The 18,756-nt window shown below is 38.1% G+C and overlaps 1 protein-coding gene across 10 annotated transcripts in view; it reads left to right on the plus strand.

The window, feature by feature from the left end:
- The window catches only part of Alh (Alhambra), a 338,473-nt gene that overhangs the window by 166,812 nt on the left and 152,905 nt on the right, over nt 1–18,756 (plus strand). For all 10 annotated transcript variants that reach the window (XM_067150502.2, XM_067150503.2, XM_067150504.2 and 7 more), the window contains one exon: nt 12,878–13,058. In XM_067150502.2, coding sequence (XP_067006603.2) covers nt 12,878–13,058 — 181 coding nt within the window. The remainder of the gene's footprint in view (nt 1–12,877; nt 13,059–18,756) is intronic.

The following is an 18,756-nucleotide window of genomic DNA, read 5'->3' on the forward strand; positions in this document are numbered from 1 at the left end:
TGACTAACAATTACCTAGGTTATGTTAGCCGCGCGGCCTGTAAAAACAGCAGGGCGGTGCGCCCATCAAAAAGGTCCTAGGGAGAACACAGTCTTTGAATGAGAAAATCCATGGTTGGCAGATTGACGTTCACGAAGGCTGAAGAGGTTTCGTAGATATGCTGGAGTACTCTTATGTAGGCTAAAGCCTGCATAACAGCAGCGTGGCTGACCAAGTCAAAAGCCTTTTCAAAGTCCACAAAGGCTAGACAGAGCAGCATTTGATATTCATTACTTCTGCTGATAACTTCACTAAGGGTGAGTATGCGGTCGATTGTTCCAAAACCTCGGCGGAAACCTGCTTGTTCAATTGGCTGGAAAAAATCAAGCCTTGAACTGATTCTGTTTGTCAGTACCTTGGTGAAAAGCTTGTAAAGGACAGAAAGAAAGCTAATAGGACAGTAGTTTCTGATGTCATGTATGTTCCCTTTTTTTTGCAGGAGAATTATCATTGCTCTGTTCCAAGATGGAGGGATGAATGCATTGCGTACACAAGACATGAATATTTTTGCCAAGTGGCTTAAAGTTTCATCACCAGCAAGTTTGAGAACGCTAACTGAAAGGTTATCGCTACCTGCGACTGATTCCTTGTTCATACTTCCTTAGCTACCTTGCATTTTCTTTCCACTTCATTCTTTAATCGCCTGTATTCTTTTCTGCCCTCTTCATTTCTAGCATTCTTGTATTTTCATCATTCATCAATCAGGTCTAGTATCTCCTGAGTTATCCATTGATTCTTAGTTGATCTTTTCTTCCTTCCTAACATTTCTTCAGCAGCCCTACTGACTTCATTTTTCATGACTATCCACTCTTCCTGTATTGTATTTCCTTCAGTCTTTTCATTTAGTCCTTGTGCAACATGTCCCTTGAAACCATCCCTCTCACTCTTTTCTTTCAACTTGTCTAGATTCCATCTCCTTGCACTCCTTCCTTTCTTCAGTCTCTTTAACTTCAGATGGTATTTCATGACCAACAAGTTATGGTCAGAGTCCACGTCTGCTCCTGGGAAAGTTTTCCAATCCAACACCTGGTTTCTGAATGTCTGCCTAATCATAATGAAGTCTGTTTGATACCTTCCAGTGTCTCCAGGTCTCGTCCACGTATACAGCCGTCGTTTGTGGTGTTTGAACCAAGAATTGGCAAGGACTAAATTATGATCAGTGCAGAATTCAACCAGCCGACTTCCTCTTTCGTTCCTTTGTCCCAATCGGAATTCTCCTACTGTATTACCTTCTCTTCCTTGGCCTACCACTGCATTCCAGTCTCCCATCACAATTAGATTTTCATCACCTTTTATATTTAAATTTAAGAAATTCATTTTTAAGTCCGTATTGAACCGAGAATAATAGATAAGTAAAATTAAAAATCTACCTTTTCAAAGGATATTACGAGATTAAACTAAACAAGTTATAACATTTACTTGGAACTAGTTTCGACGCCGGTGAGCGTCATCTCAGCCAAATATGAGAACAGGCAATCGTAAATAAACATACAATTATATCAGTGCACATGTAAACACTGTTAATATGGGACTTATGATGCCCCTAAAAGTATCTGGAGAAAACTTCAAATGATCACATTTTCAAAATCTTGAAGTCACAATTAGAATGACACTTAACACAACATAATTCTTTTCACTCAAGTTAGAACTTTGGAAGTATTGAGTTCGACTTAGAACCATAAGATTCTCAAATAGATGAAAAGTCTTGTCCTAAATGAAATGTTAATACAAAGGTTGAACCACATATAGAGTTTCTCAGTTAGAACGACACTTTAACATAACATAATCATTTAACTCAAGATGGAATCTTGAAAGTCCTGAGTTCTACTTAGGGTAGGAAGGTTCACAATTTAAATAAAATGTCTTGTCACAATTGATCAGAAGTACAAAGGATGAAACATGTGTAAAGTTCCTTTATAAACATAAAAATTATTTTTGAAAAACAAACTGTGAACTTTCAAAGTTCTAACTTGAGTGAAAAAAATTATGTTGTGTTAAGTGTCGTTCTAATCGCGACTTCAAGATTTTGAAATTGTAATCATTTGAAGTTTTCTCCAGATACTTTTACGGGCATCATAAGTCCCATATTGAGAGAGTTTATATGTGCATTGAAATAATGATGATATGTTTATTTACAATTGCCTGTTCTCATATTTGGCTGAAGATGACACTCACCAGCATCGAAACTAGTTCCAATTAAATGTTGTAACTTGTTTAGTTTAATATTAGTAGTGAAAAGGTGGATTTTTAATTTTACTTATCTAATACCTTTTACATATTGTATTAAATTTTCTATCTCTTAATATATTCTTTCGATTCCCTCATTATCCGCTGAGCTAGTAGGCATAGAGACCTACACTATTTTGTTGGGCATTGGTTAGGTGTCTATCTTGACGACAATAATTCTTTCACTACGCTGGTTGTAGTAACTTACCTGCTGCCCTATTTTCTTATTCATTATTAAACCAACTCCTGCATTTCCCCCGTTTGATTTTGTGTTGATAATTCGGTAGTTGCCTGACCAAAAATCCTGTTCTTCCTGCCAACGTACTTCACTTATACCAACTACATCCAACTGTAGTCTATCCATCTCCGTTTTCAGATTCTGTAACCTACCACAACGAATCAAACTTCTAACATTCCACGCTCCGACTTGCAGAATGTTAGTATCCATCTTCCTGATGATCCCCCTCTCTCGTGTAGTCTCCACCCAGAGATCCGAATGGGGGACTAGTTTACTTCCGGACTATTTTACCCGGGAGGAAGCCATCATCAGTACATCATTCATACAGAGATAGTTGCATGCCCTTGGGAGTTAATTATGGCTGTAGTTTCCTGTTGCTTTCAGCCGTGAAGTAGTATCAACACAGCTAAGCCATGTTGAGTATTATTACAAGGCTATATCAGTCATCTAGACTGCTGACCTTGCAACTTCCGAAAGGCTGCTAGCCCCCTTTTGATGAACCATTTGTTAGTCTGGTCTCTCAACAGATATCCATCCGATATGGTTGTACCTGTGGCTTGGCTGTCTGCTTCATTGGGACACGCCAGCCTCCCCACCGTGGCAAGGTCACATTTTTCGCACATAACCAAGCAAAATTTGTTCATTCATCAGTCAGCCAAAGGCCAGGGCACTACTGTCCACTATGCTGGTATGAATGATAGTGTGAATATAATGGCAGGTAAAAGCAGAGCTCAGAAACTTCTTCAAGAAGACAAACTGTTTGATTTACTACATTGTGAAAATTCAGAGTGTGATGTGTCATCTGATAATGAGACTAATGTTGAAATGGCAGGTGACAGCAAGTGCAATAGTGAAAGTGTCTGAAGTGAATGTGACAGTAGCACTAGCAGCATACCTGCGAACTTTACAAAACCAAAAACCAGGAGATTTTGATATGAAAATCAGGAGGAATCAGGAGATACAATTGGTCAAAACTTCTTCTACATGTCTTGCGCAATACAATACTATGATATATTTATAACACTTATTGTCTCAAAGCCCGACTGTTGCTATAACGATGCTACAAAGCTAAAAATTACACATCTCTATTACATCACAGGAAGTATGCGAGTAAGATGATCAGTCTCTGATAAGCCTTCCGAAAATAGTATGAACTCATGCTCCACACCTATGAATCGGTCAAGCACTTAAATGGCATTACTTCGCAAATGCATAGATTAATATATTGTATCAAGCGCTCGCGTGGTTATGCGAAGCACAATGCTATTTGTATCAGTTAACTAGCTGTTGTACCCGTGCTTCGCTGCGCAGTTCTCAGAAAGACTGACCTTATAGTTTTCCCAACTGAAGTCAATATAGGCCATTACAATGACGTCAGTGCGAATGTCACAATTAAAAGTAATGCTGTCATATGACATATTCGCTAAAATGAAAAACAGCACATGTACTCACTTTTAAAGAAAAGTACCACAGTGTCGATCTAACAGTTCAAAGTTCTAGAGCTAGAATGACCAGGCCACAGACAGCCGTGAACACTCCTGTGTCATTATTCCATTTAAGATGTTGCTTGCTGTTTAACGGGACCTAACATCTATGCCATCGACCCGTAATGGTACAAAATGAGACGAAATGTAATGCCAGTTTAAAAGTCCAAAATCATCCACTGACCAGAAATCATAACTTGGTGTTCCTCACATACTGGCTACTAATCATAGGCAAGGCAGACCCATGGTGTCGCTCATAAGAGTGGTACTAATCACAGGTACTGTAAAACTCGCCCTGATTCACACACACTGTTGCTACTAATCACAAAGCTATTGTGTACCTAACATAGTGGTACTACGCGCAAGTAAAAGTGATCCAGCGTGGTGGTACTAATTGTAAGTAGTCTCAGGGTACCAATTCAAACATCCCTAGGTCACCCCCTTTAGTTGCCTCTTACGACAGGCAGGGGATACCATGAGTGTATTCTTCCCCTGCATCCCCCACCCACGGGGGGTATGTGTGTATGTGGTCCGCAAGAGCTATTTTATTTCGCTCAAGTCGAGTGAGTCATCCTTTCTTTTATGACTCCCTCTTGTGTTATTATTCAAGCGATCATTCCTTCATGGCTTTTTCTCATTCTTATAATCATTGTCACAATATTAGTATAGTCGGTACGGTAAAACTGAATAAGACATAAATAATCAGAAATTGTACTCTCTGTAACTTTTGATTTGTAGTACTTTTGATATGGCCAATTAGATAGGTAATTAAAAATTAAATTTTGGCACCTTCCCCTAAACTACCATTTTGAACCGGGTGTATAAAATTATTTATAGCGTAGACTGTAGTTCCTTATTCCCCGAGTTTACATACCGATTTTTATTAAATTCTTTTCACCCATTTTCTCGTATCTCTGCCCTGATATAGACTTAGCAACAAAAAGCCAAATTCATGAATATCTCTGTTATCATAGCCAGTACGGTAAAAATGTATAAGACATAAATGTTAGGAAATTTAATAATATATAACTTTAATTATGTAGTATTTATTGAAAGCGCCAATAATAACATATATATATGAGAATTAAATTTTAGGCCTTCCCCTAAACTACCATTTCACTCAGCATAAACACAATATTATTTATGGCCTAGATTGTAGCGACTTATTCCCCGACTTTATATACTAATTTTTGTTAAATTCTCTTCAGCTGTTTACTATATACTGATTTTTGTTAAATTCTCTTCAGCTGTTTTCAGGCAGACATTACAGAAAATTAAAACGTGCATTTTTCCTTGTTACTATGGTCACGACTGGTACAGAAATATCATTCATTATAAATTCTGAGCAATGTACAGACACTCTTATTTTATTTATAATGAGATAAATTGAAATTAATCACAATTGTCTCCAAACGGCTCCTGAAATCTCTAGAAAAGTCACTAGTCATTATCATTGAAATTCTATCACTAAATTACTAAAAAAGGCTCAATATCTAGCGACTAGTCTCTAAAATCGACTAGACTGATGTGAACGAACACGAACATAGAACGAGAGATTGACGATCGATATATGCTTCGCTATATACAGGTTTCAATAAACATTGCACATTCGTGCACATTTCTCACCATAATAAACGTAGATATTTCATTTGAAAGCACCCAGTGAGCGAAGGACTTCCGGCCACTCGCGTAAACAAGCTGAAATGGGGAGATTTGAAAACAAATGTTTGAAGTTCACCAAAAAAATAAGCTAAAATAGGGAGAAATAATAGAATAATCAGGAGGCGGGAAAAACTGTCGAAAATCGGGAGTCTCCCACCTAAATCGGGGAAGTTGGCAGGTATGTAGCAGTAATATCCAGCTTGGTATGAGTATGAAGACTGTAAAGTAGCCTTCTGTGCCACAACTTGCTTCCAGCGCTACCACACAGTTCTGGACTTATGAAAAAGACGATTTAGTTGTTGGAATGGAAGCTGAAGAGAAGGTGAATATGATTAAACTACTGATGAGTAGAGAAGAAGTTGGTACTGTAATCATTTTTTTGACAGCTTGATGCAGAGTGTGTATATTTTAAGCCGTTATAAAAATAATTTATGGACTGCATAAGAGTATCTCACTGGAAGTTACTTCTCAGTACCTTATGGAAAATATGCCCAGCTACTCAAATGTACCACTTGAAAGGTTAATTCACTTCTCTTGAGAAAGGTAATACAGTTCCGGATTCTCTGTTGCAGTAAAACAGAATGTCAGAATTGACAATAGTGTGTCTAATTAATTAATTAATTAATGACTGGTACTACAGATAGTTAATAATAATAATAATAATAATTAATTATTATTAATAACTATCTGTAGTACCAGTCATTGACGGGGCAATCATATAGTTTGTGCAAAGTTATCTAACTCCCCAGCTACTTTCCAGCAATATTCAGGCATGATGTTTTACTTGGGACACAACAGTAATCCCATCTGTCGGAGATGAGTGGCAGCAGAAGAGACAGATTACAACAATGGTCAATGCAACGTTGTTGTTGTTGTCAGATCAGCGTTTCGACTTTCGATATAGTAGGCATTCACATTTAGTTTTCTTCCTACTCTGTGATATTAGGGCGTCTAAATGGAAACGATCATTCCTTTATAATTTTCTCTCAGTTTTATAATCATCTTCACAATTTTCCGTGTGAATATGGACTGATGACCGTGCGGTTTTACACCTTAAGACAATCATGACAAAAACAATCACCAGTTAACACATTTGAACAATATTTCCATGTTAGCAGTGCTTGCCATTGGTATGTACTAAGCAACAAAAGTCTAAATTCATCAATTCTATTATTACAGTTGGTATGGTAGAGGAGCTGATAGATATGATGGAAAGGAGGAACCTCTGTATTCTTGGCCTGAGTGAGGCAAAGTGGAAAGGAAGAGGAACAAGAAAGCTAAGAAAAGGATACAAACTACACTGGAATGGAAACAAAACAGAAGCCAAAAATGGTGTAGGTTTTATATTAAGAGAGGACATTGATGTCATCAGTGAGGTAATATATGTTAATGAAAGAAATGAAAGAATTATTAAGTTGAACATCTCTCTTAACAAGAGTGTGCTGACAGTAGTCCAGGTGTATGCTCCACAGACTGGCTGTAACGAAGAGGAAAAAGAACAATTCTGAACTGATTTAGATGAAGCTATAGAAAGAGAGGAAAAAATCATAGTAATGGGAGATCTGAATGCTCAAGTTGGATCAGACAGGCTTGGATATGAAAATGTACTAGGTCCACATGGTTATGGAGACAGGAACCCAGAAGGAGAAAGTCTTCTAGATCTATGTGTAAGGAATGGCTTGAGAATAGACAACAGTTGGTTTCAGAAGCAGCTAAGTCATAAACTAACAAGATACAGTTGGAATGGAGATACTAAAACTCTGATAGATTATTTTATATCAGACAATGAAGCAGGAAAGACAATATGTGATGTCAGAGTTATACCAAGTGAAAGCCTGGACAGTGACCACAGACTTCTCCTCGCAACAATTAAGTACATTAAAATTTACAGACCTTAGAAATACAGGAAACCAAAAATCAAGACATGGGAGCTAAAGAAGGCAGAGAAACAAGCTGAATACACAAAAAAAGTGACCAATAAATTACCATCAGATGCATTACAAGAAGGCAACATCGAGTGGACTAGATTCAAAGAAAGCATTGTCGGAGCTGCAGTAGAAGTTTGTGGTAAAACTAATAGCAAAATGAAGGCAAAAGAAACTCCTTGGTGGAACGATCGGGTGAAGATTGCTAATGTCCAATAACGGACCATTTATATTGGTATTATAAATTTACTCATTCGGAACAAATATTTCAGATTCCCTATGGGAATCAACATCTATATCATCTGATGGCCAAGCAGGCATCAATTTTTGATAATGAGACAAAGTCTCTCATAGTGCATTGGCACTGCCGGTGGCTACAATTAGCCTATGCAGTGGCTTCCATGGTATGCACTAGCTAGCGTCTTGGTAGGTGTGCTAGGTATCAACTGATGAGCCCAGCCTAGCACATGAGGGCGAAACGCTGGCAACCAGGAATGAGTTAGCTGGAAAATTTATAATGTCCAATAACGGATCATTTATATTGGTATTATTTCGATTGCCAAATATGATTTTGTTTGGTGGAAGGTGCCATGTTTGATACACTATTACTGTACTATACACAAACAATTCACATAGATCACAAGTTTATAAAACACAGTACACAGCACATAACAACTCTTCAATGACCTGTCTTAAACTGAAACCTTTGTAAGAATTTATTGAAGTCAAGTGATCAGTATATGTGTAAAACCGTATGTAAACTGTACCTGTTCCAAGATGCTTAGGCAGGAACTTGGACTTTCCGCAATCTATAGATAATGGGGAGATGTTAAGCTGTTCTTGTGAATGTTTCTTGACCGAACTGAAAGCTAATTAGCATTAGATGATGGACAGACTGGAATCCAAGGGTGTAGTGTAATCCCATAACCGTTCTGTTACAGAGTGACAGAGAGAACATTATCGCATTTAACAGTAATGAAGGGGAAAAACTGGGAAAATTTGAGTTCAGACAATTGACGTTCGGATAATCGATGTCCCACTGTACATCCAACTTTTGGTCATGAGTGAAGATTAGAGTCTTCAGAATCTCTGATTTAGTGTGTTTGTATTTATTGGATCACACTTCAGTACAAATTAATTAAACTTTAAAGGATTTTCAAATATACGGGTTGGAACTTCAATAGCGGAAAATATTTATTTACTAGTAAGACAAAAGTGATACCAGTATGAAACATTTACAGTCACTGGCATTGTCTGCAACTCATTGCCAGCAGTGAAAAAGTCATAGAATCCCTGTAACAATCAGCGCTTATTCTGTTGATGTCTCTAATGGAGCAAGCTACTGCCTGCAGGATTCCGGGAACAGTCCAGAAGCGAATGCCATGAAGTGGTTCATTCATCTTTGGGATCAAATGAGAATCACAGGGGCTTAAGTACAGTGAATGTTTCAGATGGAAAAGCAGTTCTGTAGACCCTTTGCGGATGATAGGTTAGAGATCCAACACAGCATGATTCGGACGATGTCACAGAGCTTGGAAATTCAGCATGGTGTGTTTCGGATTTTGTTTCAGTGGGCTACGTGAGGCGGCCAACTTAAATACTATTTACAAGAAGTAGAAGAAGTAAGAATACTTGTGGGGCTTGTTAGCAGGTTGAGGAGAAGAGTTGATGCTAGGAGGCTCATAGGCGTGCTTACATACGGGTGGTTGTGCATGAATAACCTGCCCACTGCACTCCAGCCTATAAGATCCTTGCACAAGACTAGCAACTCGGAATCACTCGTACATTCTCGTGTAACAGGTTAACGTTATTCTATGCTAAAATACTGAGCTGCCACTTCAAATGGAAACAAACTTTTGTGATTTTTGTTACAAACGAACGATCAAGTGTGCCAGAGGACAATTTTTTTTTTACGATTGTTGCGATAAAGCGATAGTTTCAGGAACGATAGATGCAAGGAAATTTAACATTGATTTATGTGGAACAATTTTGGGACTGAATAAATTGAATGACGAATGTGGGAAAGCAATAGTTCTGGGAACGATGCATCGAAGTTCTCTTGTACTGTGCGTTAACAGGTTAGCCCATCTGGTGGTCATGATCGTTAAGGTGTTAAATCTATATGTTCTAACACTGGTTAGCCGCTTTGAGCCCCGTTGGTCGAAAAATGTTCATCAGAATGTTAGCCAGCAGGGTAGAAGGACAATGGTATACCATTTCTTATCACTGAATTGCATGCCAAAAGCCTGGATTAAATTCCAAACCTCACTGCAGTGTTCATATGGACTGAGAGCATATGACGCTGATGATGATTCGTCTGTCAAATGTGGATGTTAAGCCTTGAGCAGACTCCTTGATGCTATTCGAGCGTAGCAGGCTATGTGCCATCACTGGAATTCATTCTCTCCCTTCTATCATATATTACACTATTCATTTCAACTCGTGAATTCTTCTGATGAGGTTGACATCAGGAAGAGCATCCGTATGTTAAAACTCGCTATGAAAATTCATCTCACTTCATACCCGGCCCCAGAGAGAAACTGGACAAGGCTTGGCCATACACTAGTGTTACAGCATGTGTTAGGATGACACCGTTGCAGTCATAGACAATCACCATAATTTTCACATTCGTAGGGGTCTGATGAACTTTTGTTTTGTGTGGTGAGCCATAATGACGTCACTTGTTGGATTGCCGCGTAAGTTCAGATTTGTCCGATTAGGCCCTTGTCTCATCAAGCACAGTAATATGGTGTAAGAAATCATCTCCTTCACGACCACTGTGCTCCCAAGTGAGTTTGAGTGGTATCGTACATCCGTTAGCTCATGGGGAACCCACTGATTTACAATCTTCTGCATTATCAGGTGCTTCTTTAGAATACACAGCTCAGTCGTGAGCAACAATTCCATCTTGTGACTTAACTTACAAATTGTCTGATAGAGCAGCAAGAGCCTGCACTTCCTCTTCACTGGAACTAGGGTGACCCAGCTGAGGCATGCCTGCCATGCTTTCAAGACCCTGATTGAATGCTCTAACCCCTCTCACCACTGTTCTGTATGTTAATGCAGTTTCACAACATACTTGTCTTACTGTGCAGCTATGGGCAAATTGAATTTTCACCCAACATCGTTATTCCTGTTTTGTAAAAATGGTGAATAGACAACGCACAACAGTTTACAGAGTGATAACTTACATAAGACTGGCTTCTTTTCGCCACAATATTGTCGTGTTTCAACATTGGGTGATTCCATTTACAGTGAGGTAAGTTAGACAATGTGATAGAAGTGACAGTAATTAATTCAGTTTTGTTTCGTGCCCACAATAGTATTGCAACTATTCAAGTTCCAAGCCATGTATTTACGTGTATTTAAACAACATGTAACCCTTCAATAATAACATTGCTTAAAAATGAAATACATTTTTATTTATTATAATAGGGCTTATTTGTTCATCGTGCATATTGTGATAGTTCATATTTCACACCCTCACACTACATATAGAAGTGAGAGATATTATTGTCAGTATTTGATTTATTATTATATTTTTTATTATTATTATTATTATTATTATTATCGTCAGTATTTCATTTGTATATTTTGTCATTAATATTTGTAAACTGGGAGGTCTACATGTATGTAGTATGAGTAATTTGTTTTGAACGAATGGGAAAACATTGTTATATTGGACTCTGGTAATTTGTATGACTCATGCGGGCATCCCACTCTGATGAGATGAGCTTGTTGTTGTACTAGGAAAGTTCTATGACTCATGTGAAACACCCCAGAGTGTGTTATTGTCTTGGGAGCAAGAAGAAGTTCAGGGCATGGTCTTGACAAGAGGATCGCTCGTGATTGGCTGGCAAAGATCAATCTCAGTGTATCATGTGAGAGCTGAGGTCTTTATATACTTCGACATCACAGCGGAGGGGAACTACAACCAGAGGACTACAAACAGACACACTGTACGAGAAGGAAGTAGTACGGACACACGGTACGGGAATGAAGTAGTGCTGATACATGGTACTGGAGTGAGACTGCTGCACTATACTGGACTGGACTTCAAACGTTTGTGGAACGTGGTCTTGTTATGTTCATGGAAAGTGGCTGATCGACAAATTGTGGAGTGCTTACGCATTAGGTATTGTAGCACTTGTGGCGGCCTGGTATTATATGTTTGGTGAAAGCTATCTTTCCATAATTTATGTTTAGGATCAACAAGCGTGTGTTAAAACAAGTGTTAAAATCAGTGAACACTGTATTCTGAGGTACAGTATCTGTGTGATATTATAAGTGCTGATTATGAGAATCGGCAAGTCGTGTTGATACGGAGACAGTGAACACATATGTGCATTGTTCAAAGGGACTATCTGCAAATGGTGGCATAGTTCTTGCTTTTGTTTTGCCACTGTTTTCTTTGTTGTTGTAAATATGGAGTCTTCCAGCAATCTTTTGTTTGTGTATTACAAGTGTATTTTGGTGTGTTGATGAGGTGCTCATGCATGGATTTGATTGAGAATATAGTTAGGTATTTTAGAATCAGTGGAGTTATTGATGAACCTAGGTGGAGTTTCTACCTATTTAGTCGTTTTCAGAAGGTTAGGTAAGGCCTGAAGCAATTGTACCAGTACGCAGCATTATGTATACGCCCTGGGAGGAGAAGAATTATCATGCTTTATCTAAATTCGAGGGATCCATTTTGGTGAACTCTGGCTCCCATACTACGGACATTTCGGTTAACTATTTTTATTAATTTAATTTATTTCACGTATTTTATGAAGTTTTTTACTAATGTTATTTATTTATATATTTTTATTTATTGGTACTCATCAAAATATTACAATACATCCATGCATATTTTGTTGTTTTTAGTGCATATGAATATGCCCACTAGTAATTACATTACTTACGGCTTACTTGAACAAAATAGTGACATTCTAACTTCAAAATGATCCTGTAATTCATCAGATAGTGAATATTTAAACTAAACTTAAAGCTTGTTACATGTAACCTGTAATTCATATAATACACGCTGTCATATTTCTCAACTTAACAGCCAATAGGATTGAAGTGAAAGGCTATATAGTTCGCTTCCACCACTCTTACAAATATTACGCTTTAGTTAAAGTAACTCTTGGGAATGAATTTCTATGTCTACATTCTATGATGGTTTTATTTATTTATTTATTTATTTATTTATCTATCTATCTATCTATCTATCTATCTATCTATCTATCTATCTATCTATCTATCTATCTATCTATCTATCTATCTATAATGTTGATTAATTTCAAAATGTTTGTTGTTAGGTTCGATCAGTATCCAACTCCTCGGCTGGCGCTGCAGGTATTTCCACATCTGCAGCAAATAACAATAATTCAGCCAATGCTGCAGCTCCTGGTAGCATACCACAAAGCTTAGACCAATTGTTGGAACGACAGTGGGAGCAGGGCAGTCAGTTTCTCATGGAGCAGGCGCAGCATTTTGATAGTAAGTCACTAAACTCTTTTGAGCGTGTTTCTTTAAACTTCTTGAAAACTGCTTTGCAGGAACAGTTAAGTGTAGAAAAATATATTCTATCTATTCATGTTCACCCTATTTAAGCATTAAGGTAACTTTTTTTTTTTTAAAGACTAGTTGCAGTGAGCTCTTGAGCTCTTGCTGGGCTGCAGAACTAGAAGTTAGGCACTATCCTAGCATTTTTACGGAATGAATACTGAAGTTCCACACTGAATATGTCATCATTGCGACTGCAAAATCTGCTGTGTGACTGGGTTTGAGAAATACTAATCTGTAGCATATAGATATAATTAATAACAAGAATTCTTCGGTATAATTAGCGCAGTGTTGAATCTTAGATGACTTAACCTGACTAGCCAAAGTTCTAAGCTAAAATATTTCACATTATGATTTTCGCTGGCACAACACTGATACAGTGGAACCTCGATTATCCGTTCCCGGAAACTACGTTTTCCCGGATTATTCATTCAAATTATGGGGTCCCACCGCGAGCAACCCAATTAAATCACGTTCTAAAAATCCTGCATTATCCGTTCCTCGAAGAAACTATATCCCGGATCAACCTTCCAGAAATTTCAGTCCCATGAATGTTAAAACCTCAGTCAAGCGTTTTTCAAGAAACTGCATCTCACGAAAGGACAGCTATGGCATGCTTATGGATCTTGGCGTTAATGCCTCGTCATTGCGATAATTAGAGCAAGTACTGTACTGGAAAAGTGATCGGCAGTAAACTTGCATAAAAGGGACCATCTTAGCATCGCATTTGGGTGGTACTGTTTAGAGAATCCTCGGGAATCATAAAACAGAAAGTGGCCACAGCAATTAGAAAGAGACTGTTTGAATAGCTCTACTTGAAGACAGAACTAGTTTCATCAAATGTTTGTACTTGTAAAAGTCTACATTATGTACAGGTTTATATGTTTATATTTTTGCAGTTTTCGATGGTATTGCCGAACAGGTTTTTGGCACTTCCCTCAGGGCATTGTATAGTCACTGGGCTTTCAGGCAGGAATCGAAACTGCTCCTTCTTAACCCATTCGCCTCACATTTAAATAGCATAGGAGTTCACTAAGAAATCACATTTAAATACCGCTCTACGGTCGTCGTCATCACACTATTATTTATAAAATCATACAAAACCAACCAGTAAATATTCCTTTCTGAAAATTTGCATGCATGATAGCGAAGTAATAAACTTACCAATGTCGCTATTTTAGTACGTCTGCTGGGTGTGGTACACCTCAAAACATTCTTCTAAGTGAAGAGCTACGCCACACTTTTTGCACTCCCAGCAACTTTCGCTTCTTTTACCCCGACTGTAGCACACAACACACCTTCTTGTGACTTTTGATTTCTTCTCTGTAGGGGGAATACACATGGGAAAGTGGGCCCATGATTTAGCTTCTAATCTGGTTGGGGTGGTGCTTGCTGAAGGTCGACCTCGAACCGAGTACTCCGGTAACTGAACAGTCTCTAGTAGCTGCTGTGCAATGCTAGTTCGGAAGTCCGTGTAGCTCGTCTATTAGGTAAAAGAATATTTTCCTATACCCTTTCACTGTGTGTCGCATGACGGGAAACAGAGCTGTAACCTGATCCTGAAGGTCAACACCACACATCCCCTTCTGGTATTCAAGGCCACACTTGGGCTTTATCACTTCTTCCCTCGGGGTTTGTCCTCTCATTCGTCTGAGTTTGCCTGTCCCTGTCATGTCAGCTGATTTGTGTTTGGTGATGAGAAAGCAAACATCCTTGTTATCATTCCACTTCACACACAACATACTGTTGGCAGCCCACGTCTCATACTCTCCACGTTTTAGTTTCGTCTTACTGATATCGCGAGGCATGTCTTTTCGGTTCTGTCTAACAGTTCCAATTACATTCATCTGCTTGTCGTATAGCCTTTTGAATAAATCCGGGGAAGAATACCAGTTATCTAAAAACAATGTATGTCCTCGGCCTCACAAGGGTTCACACATGTTGAGAACAACGTTTGTACTTGCTGGCAGACTTGGATCCGTTACATCATCACCTACATAAATTTTGAAAGACAGACAGTAGCCAGAACTTGATTCACAAATTTTGTAAATTTTTATTCCAAACCTAGTACGTTTAGACCTATTACACTGGACATATGAAAGGCGGCTTCTGAATTTCATTAGATTTTCATCTAGAGCAATGTCTTGTGAAGGTAAATATAATTCTGAAAATTTGGAGCAGAAATGTTGTATTATAGGCCTAATCTTTCTTAGTTTGTCCCTACTATCGACTTGTTCATTGTCAACAAAATGTAAAAATCGTGAAATTATAATAAATCTTCCCTTGCTCATGGTTTCACAACAAATAGGAGTGTTTATACACCTGTTTTTACTCCATTATAACTGTATTCTTGACTTTCGCACTTGTGACATTAGTATAACTAACGCAAAATATGCTCTAGAAAGTCTGGTGTAGTCTCAAACCATTTGTCATCGTCTTTCAACTTTTTTCTGGCAGGATTGCTCAACTGTTTTGCTGCATATGAATTTGTCTCGAGAGATATTTTGTCAAACAAAGGGTCCATGTATTCACAAAAAACTGAGAGTTCAGAGAGTGGCTGCATATCAAACTTTTTCAATAAGTTTTCACTAACCCCACTGTATTCACTTAACTTATGTACAACAGGTTTATTGTCACTTTTTGTCCAGTTCCAGTCAGTCAAGTTAGTCTGTGCCGAGGTATGAGCTTGTTTTGAAAGACTTGGCGCACCGCCGTTATTTGTATCACTTTCCGTGTCATCAGAACTATTATACGCATCACTAGTATTCGAACTAAGTACTTCAGGGTCTATTTTGTCGTCACAATCATCACTGCCTTCAATATCACACTCTAAAACACTATCTATTAGCTTCCGTATTCCTTCTTCAACAACAACACCACCACATCTGCTTGACGCCATGATGCCAACTGACCAGAGCGAATTTGTATGGAAAAAGATTCTCTTATCTCATGTTCCGGAAGTGTGTGAGAACCCGAAAGGGAAAAAACCGAAGCCACATGTGTAAACTTCAGCTGAGAATGCATACAAGTGGTGTCCGTGGGTTAGTGACTGAACTACATGGATTGATGTACAGCTGTGCATTGCCGCGAGCAGAGCTCGTCATTTGATTCCTATGCCACGAATAACTATGACGAGCTAGGGTCGTCAAATGATGCGATTGGGTTAACACAAATCTAGTATTTTACTATTATTGTACACGATTATGTTATCGAGACCAGAACAGATGATGCACCTTACATGCATAAAGCCATGGGAGTTTTTGGGATTGCCTATTACTGTTTTGGTCCTAATATAAGACTGGGAATTTTACATTTTTGTGTTAATATGTCATAAAAACCGCAGTTATTTTATATGCACATGTTACATTTAAAAAGTTTGTATAATTTCCAACTCGTACTGACTTGTGCAACGAGTGAGCTTTCCAACCGAGCTCAAGGTCACAAATAAGTGTAATTTCTGAAGTTTTGAAAATATTTTTTCTTTTTCCAATTTGATTATGATTAGTAACGGGCAGAATTGAATATAATGCATTTGAGAACTTTTGAGAATTGATACTTACATTCAAAACCATATTATTCTTCTTCTTCTTTTATGACCACATAGGATCACTTTAGTCAGTCCGTCGTTCAGGTCTCTTTGAAGGGATTGTTCGGGCTTTGCGGTCCTCCCAGTACTTCTTCAGACGCTCCGATCTTCGTGCCCTTTCCTCAGTTGAAAATGTGCGTGTTGTTGGTTTGTTTTGTGTAAGGGTAAAGCGGAGGTTTGTATTCTTGAGTTTTGTATTCAATTTTATCTTATTTTTGGTGTCTTCTGTTGTAAGGCCTATTTCCTTCAGATCCTCTCTTACTTCTCTGATCCATTTACATCCTGTTGTGGTATTTTTTGAGACGAGATTGTGTTGTACTAGTTGTTTCAGAAGTCTCGAGTCCTGCATCCTCATGATATGTCCAAAGAATCCCAGTCTCCTCTTACGCATAGTATCTGTAATGGGTTCTAGCTCTTTGTACACGACTTTGTTAGGTATTAACCGCCACTGTCCATCTTTCTGATATTTTTTGTTGATACAGGTTCTTCCAATCCTCCTTTCAATTTTCTGAAGTCTGTCAGTCTTTGATTGTTTATTCAGGTAAAAGAGTGTTTCTGCTGCATATGTAGCTTCCGGTTTTATAACTGTGTTGTAGTGTTTTATTTTTGTATTTATTGATAGACATTTCTTTTTGTAGATATCCCATGTTAATTTTTGTGCTTTAGCTAATCTATTTGTTCTTACTTGGATTGAGATTTTTTCATTTAAGTTATGTGTTATTACTTCTCCAAGATATTTAAACTGAGTTACTATTTTGATTTTATTACCATTTATGGTGACTTCTTTTAGCTGTGTTGGTTTTTGGGGCATAATTTCTGTTTTTTCAAATGATATTTTGAGGCCAATTTTATTTGCAATGTTTTGAAGTTCTGATATCTGGGTTTTTGCTTCTTTTATGTCCACTGCTAGTAATGCTAAATCGTCAGCAAAACCCAGGCAATTTGTTTTGATTTTTCGGCCAATCTTTATTTTGGGGGGAGATTTTCTAAACCATTCCCTCATTACCATTTCTAGAGCACAGTTAAATAATAGTGGTGAGAGCCCATCTCCCTGCCGTAGTCCAGTTTTAATTTCAAATGTCTCTGATGTTTCCCCCCTAAACTTCACTTTTGACTTGGTATTGGTGAGAGTCAATTTTATCATGTTTATTAATTTGGGGTGTAGTCCAAGGTGTCTTAAAATTTTAAACAGAGATTCTCTATGGATGCAATCATAAGCTTTCTTGAAATCTACAAATGTTATCACCATATCTCTGTTTCTTCTCCTGTTATAGTCCATTATCAACTTAAGACTCATGATCTGATCAGGACAGCTCCTCCAGGGTCTGAAACCTCCTTGATATTCTCCTAGTTCTTTCTCAAGTTGTAAACTTATCCTATTAAGGATGATTATTGAAAATATTTTGTATGTTATGTCTAGGAGAGAGATTCCCCTGTAGTTATTAGGGTCGGTTTTGTCCCCTTTTTTGTGCAGAGGATGAATGAGGGCTGTTGTCCAGTGTTCTGGTAGTTCTTCTTTAATCCAGATAGAGACAAGTTGTTGATGGAGGTCAACTTTTGCTGATGTTCCTGCATATTTCCAGATTTCCGCAAAGGTCTGATCTTCTCCTGGCGCTTTGTAGTTTTTTAATTTATTCAGAGCTTGGTAGACTTCCTTTATTGTGGGGGGATTGATGTTTTCTGGTGATGTTTTTATCGGGGTGTTGGTGTCCAAATGAAGGAGTTCTGTAGGTTCCTCACAATTTAAAAGCTTGTTGAAATGTTTAGCCAGAATTTCTGCATTGTCTTTATTGTTATGGGCCAGCTTACCATCTTCATCCTTCATCAGTAGGGTCGGGGGTTCATATTTTTGGAGCTGCTTTCTGAAGGTTTTGTAGTAGTCCCTTGATTTAGTTTTACTGAACTGTTCTTCAATTAACTGCAGGGTGTCCTTATGATGTTGTCTTTTTATTCTTCTTAAGACTTGGGTAGTTTCTTTTCTCTGTTTTACTAGCTTTTGATAGGATATTTCTGTCTTTTGGGACTGATGTAATAGCCATGCCTGAT

Source organism: Anabrus simplex, chromosome 6, assembly GCF_040414725.1.
Source record: "Anabrus simplex isolate iqAnaSimp1 chromosome 6, ASM4041472v1, whole genome shotgun sequence".
NCBI lineage: Eukaryota > Metazoa > Arthropoda > Insecta > Orthoptera > Tettigoniidae > Anabrus > Anabrus simplex.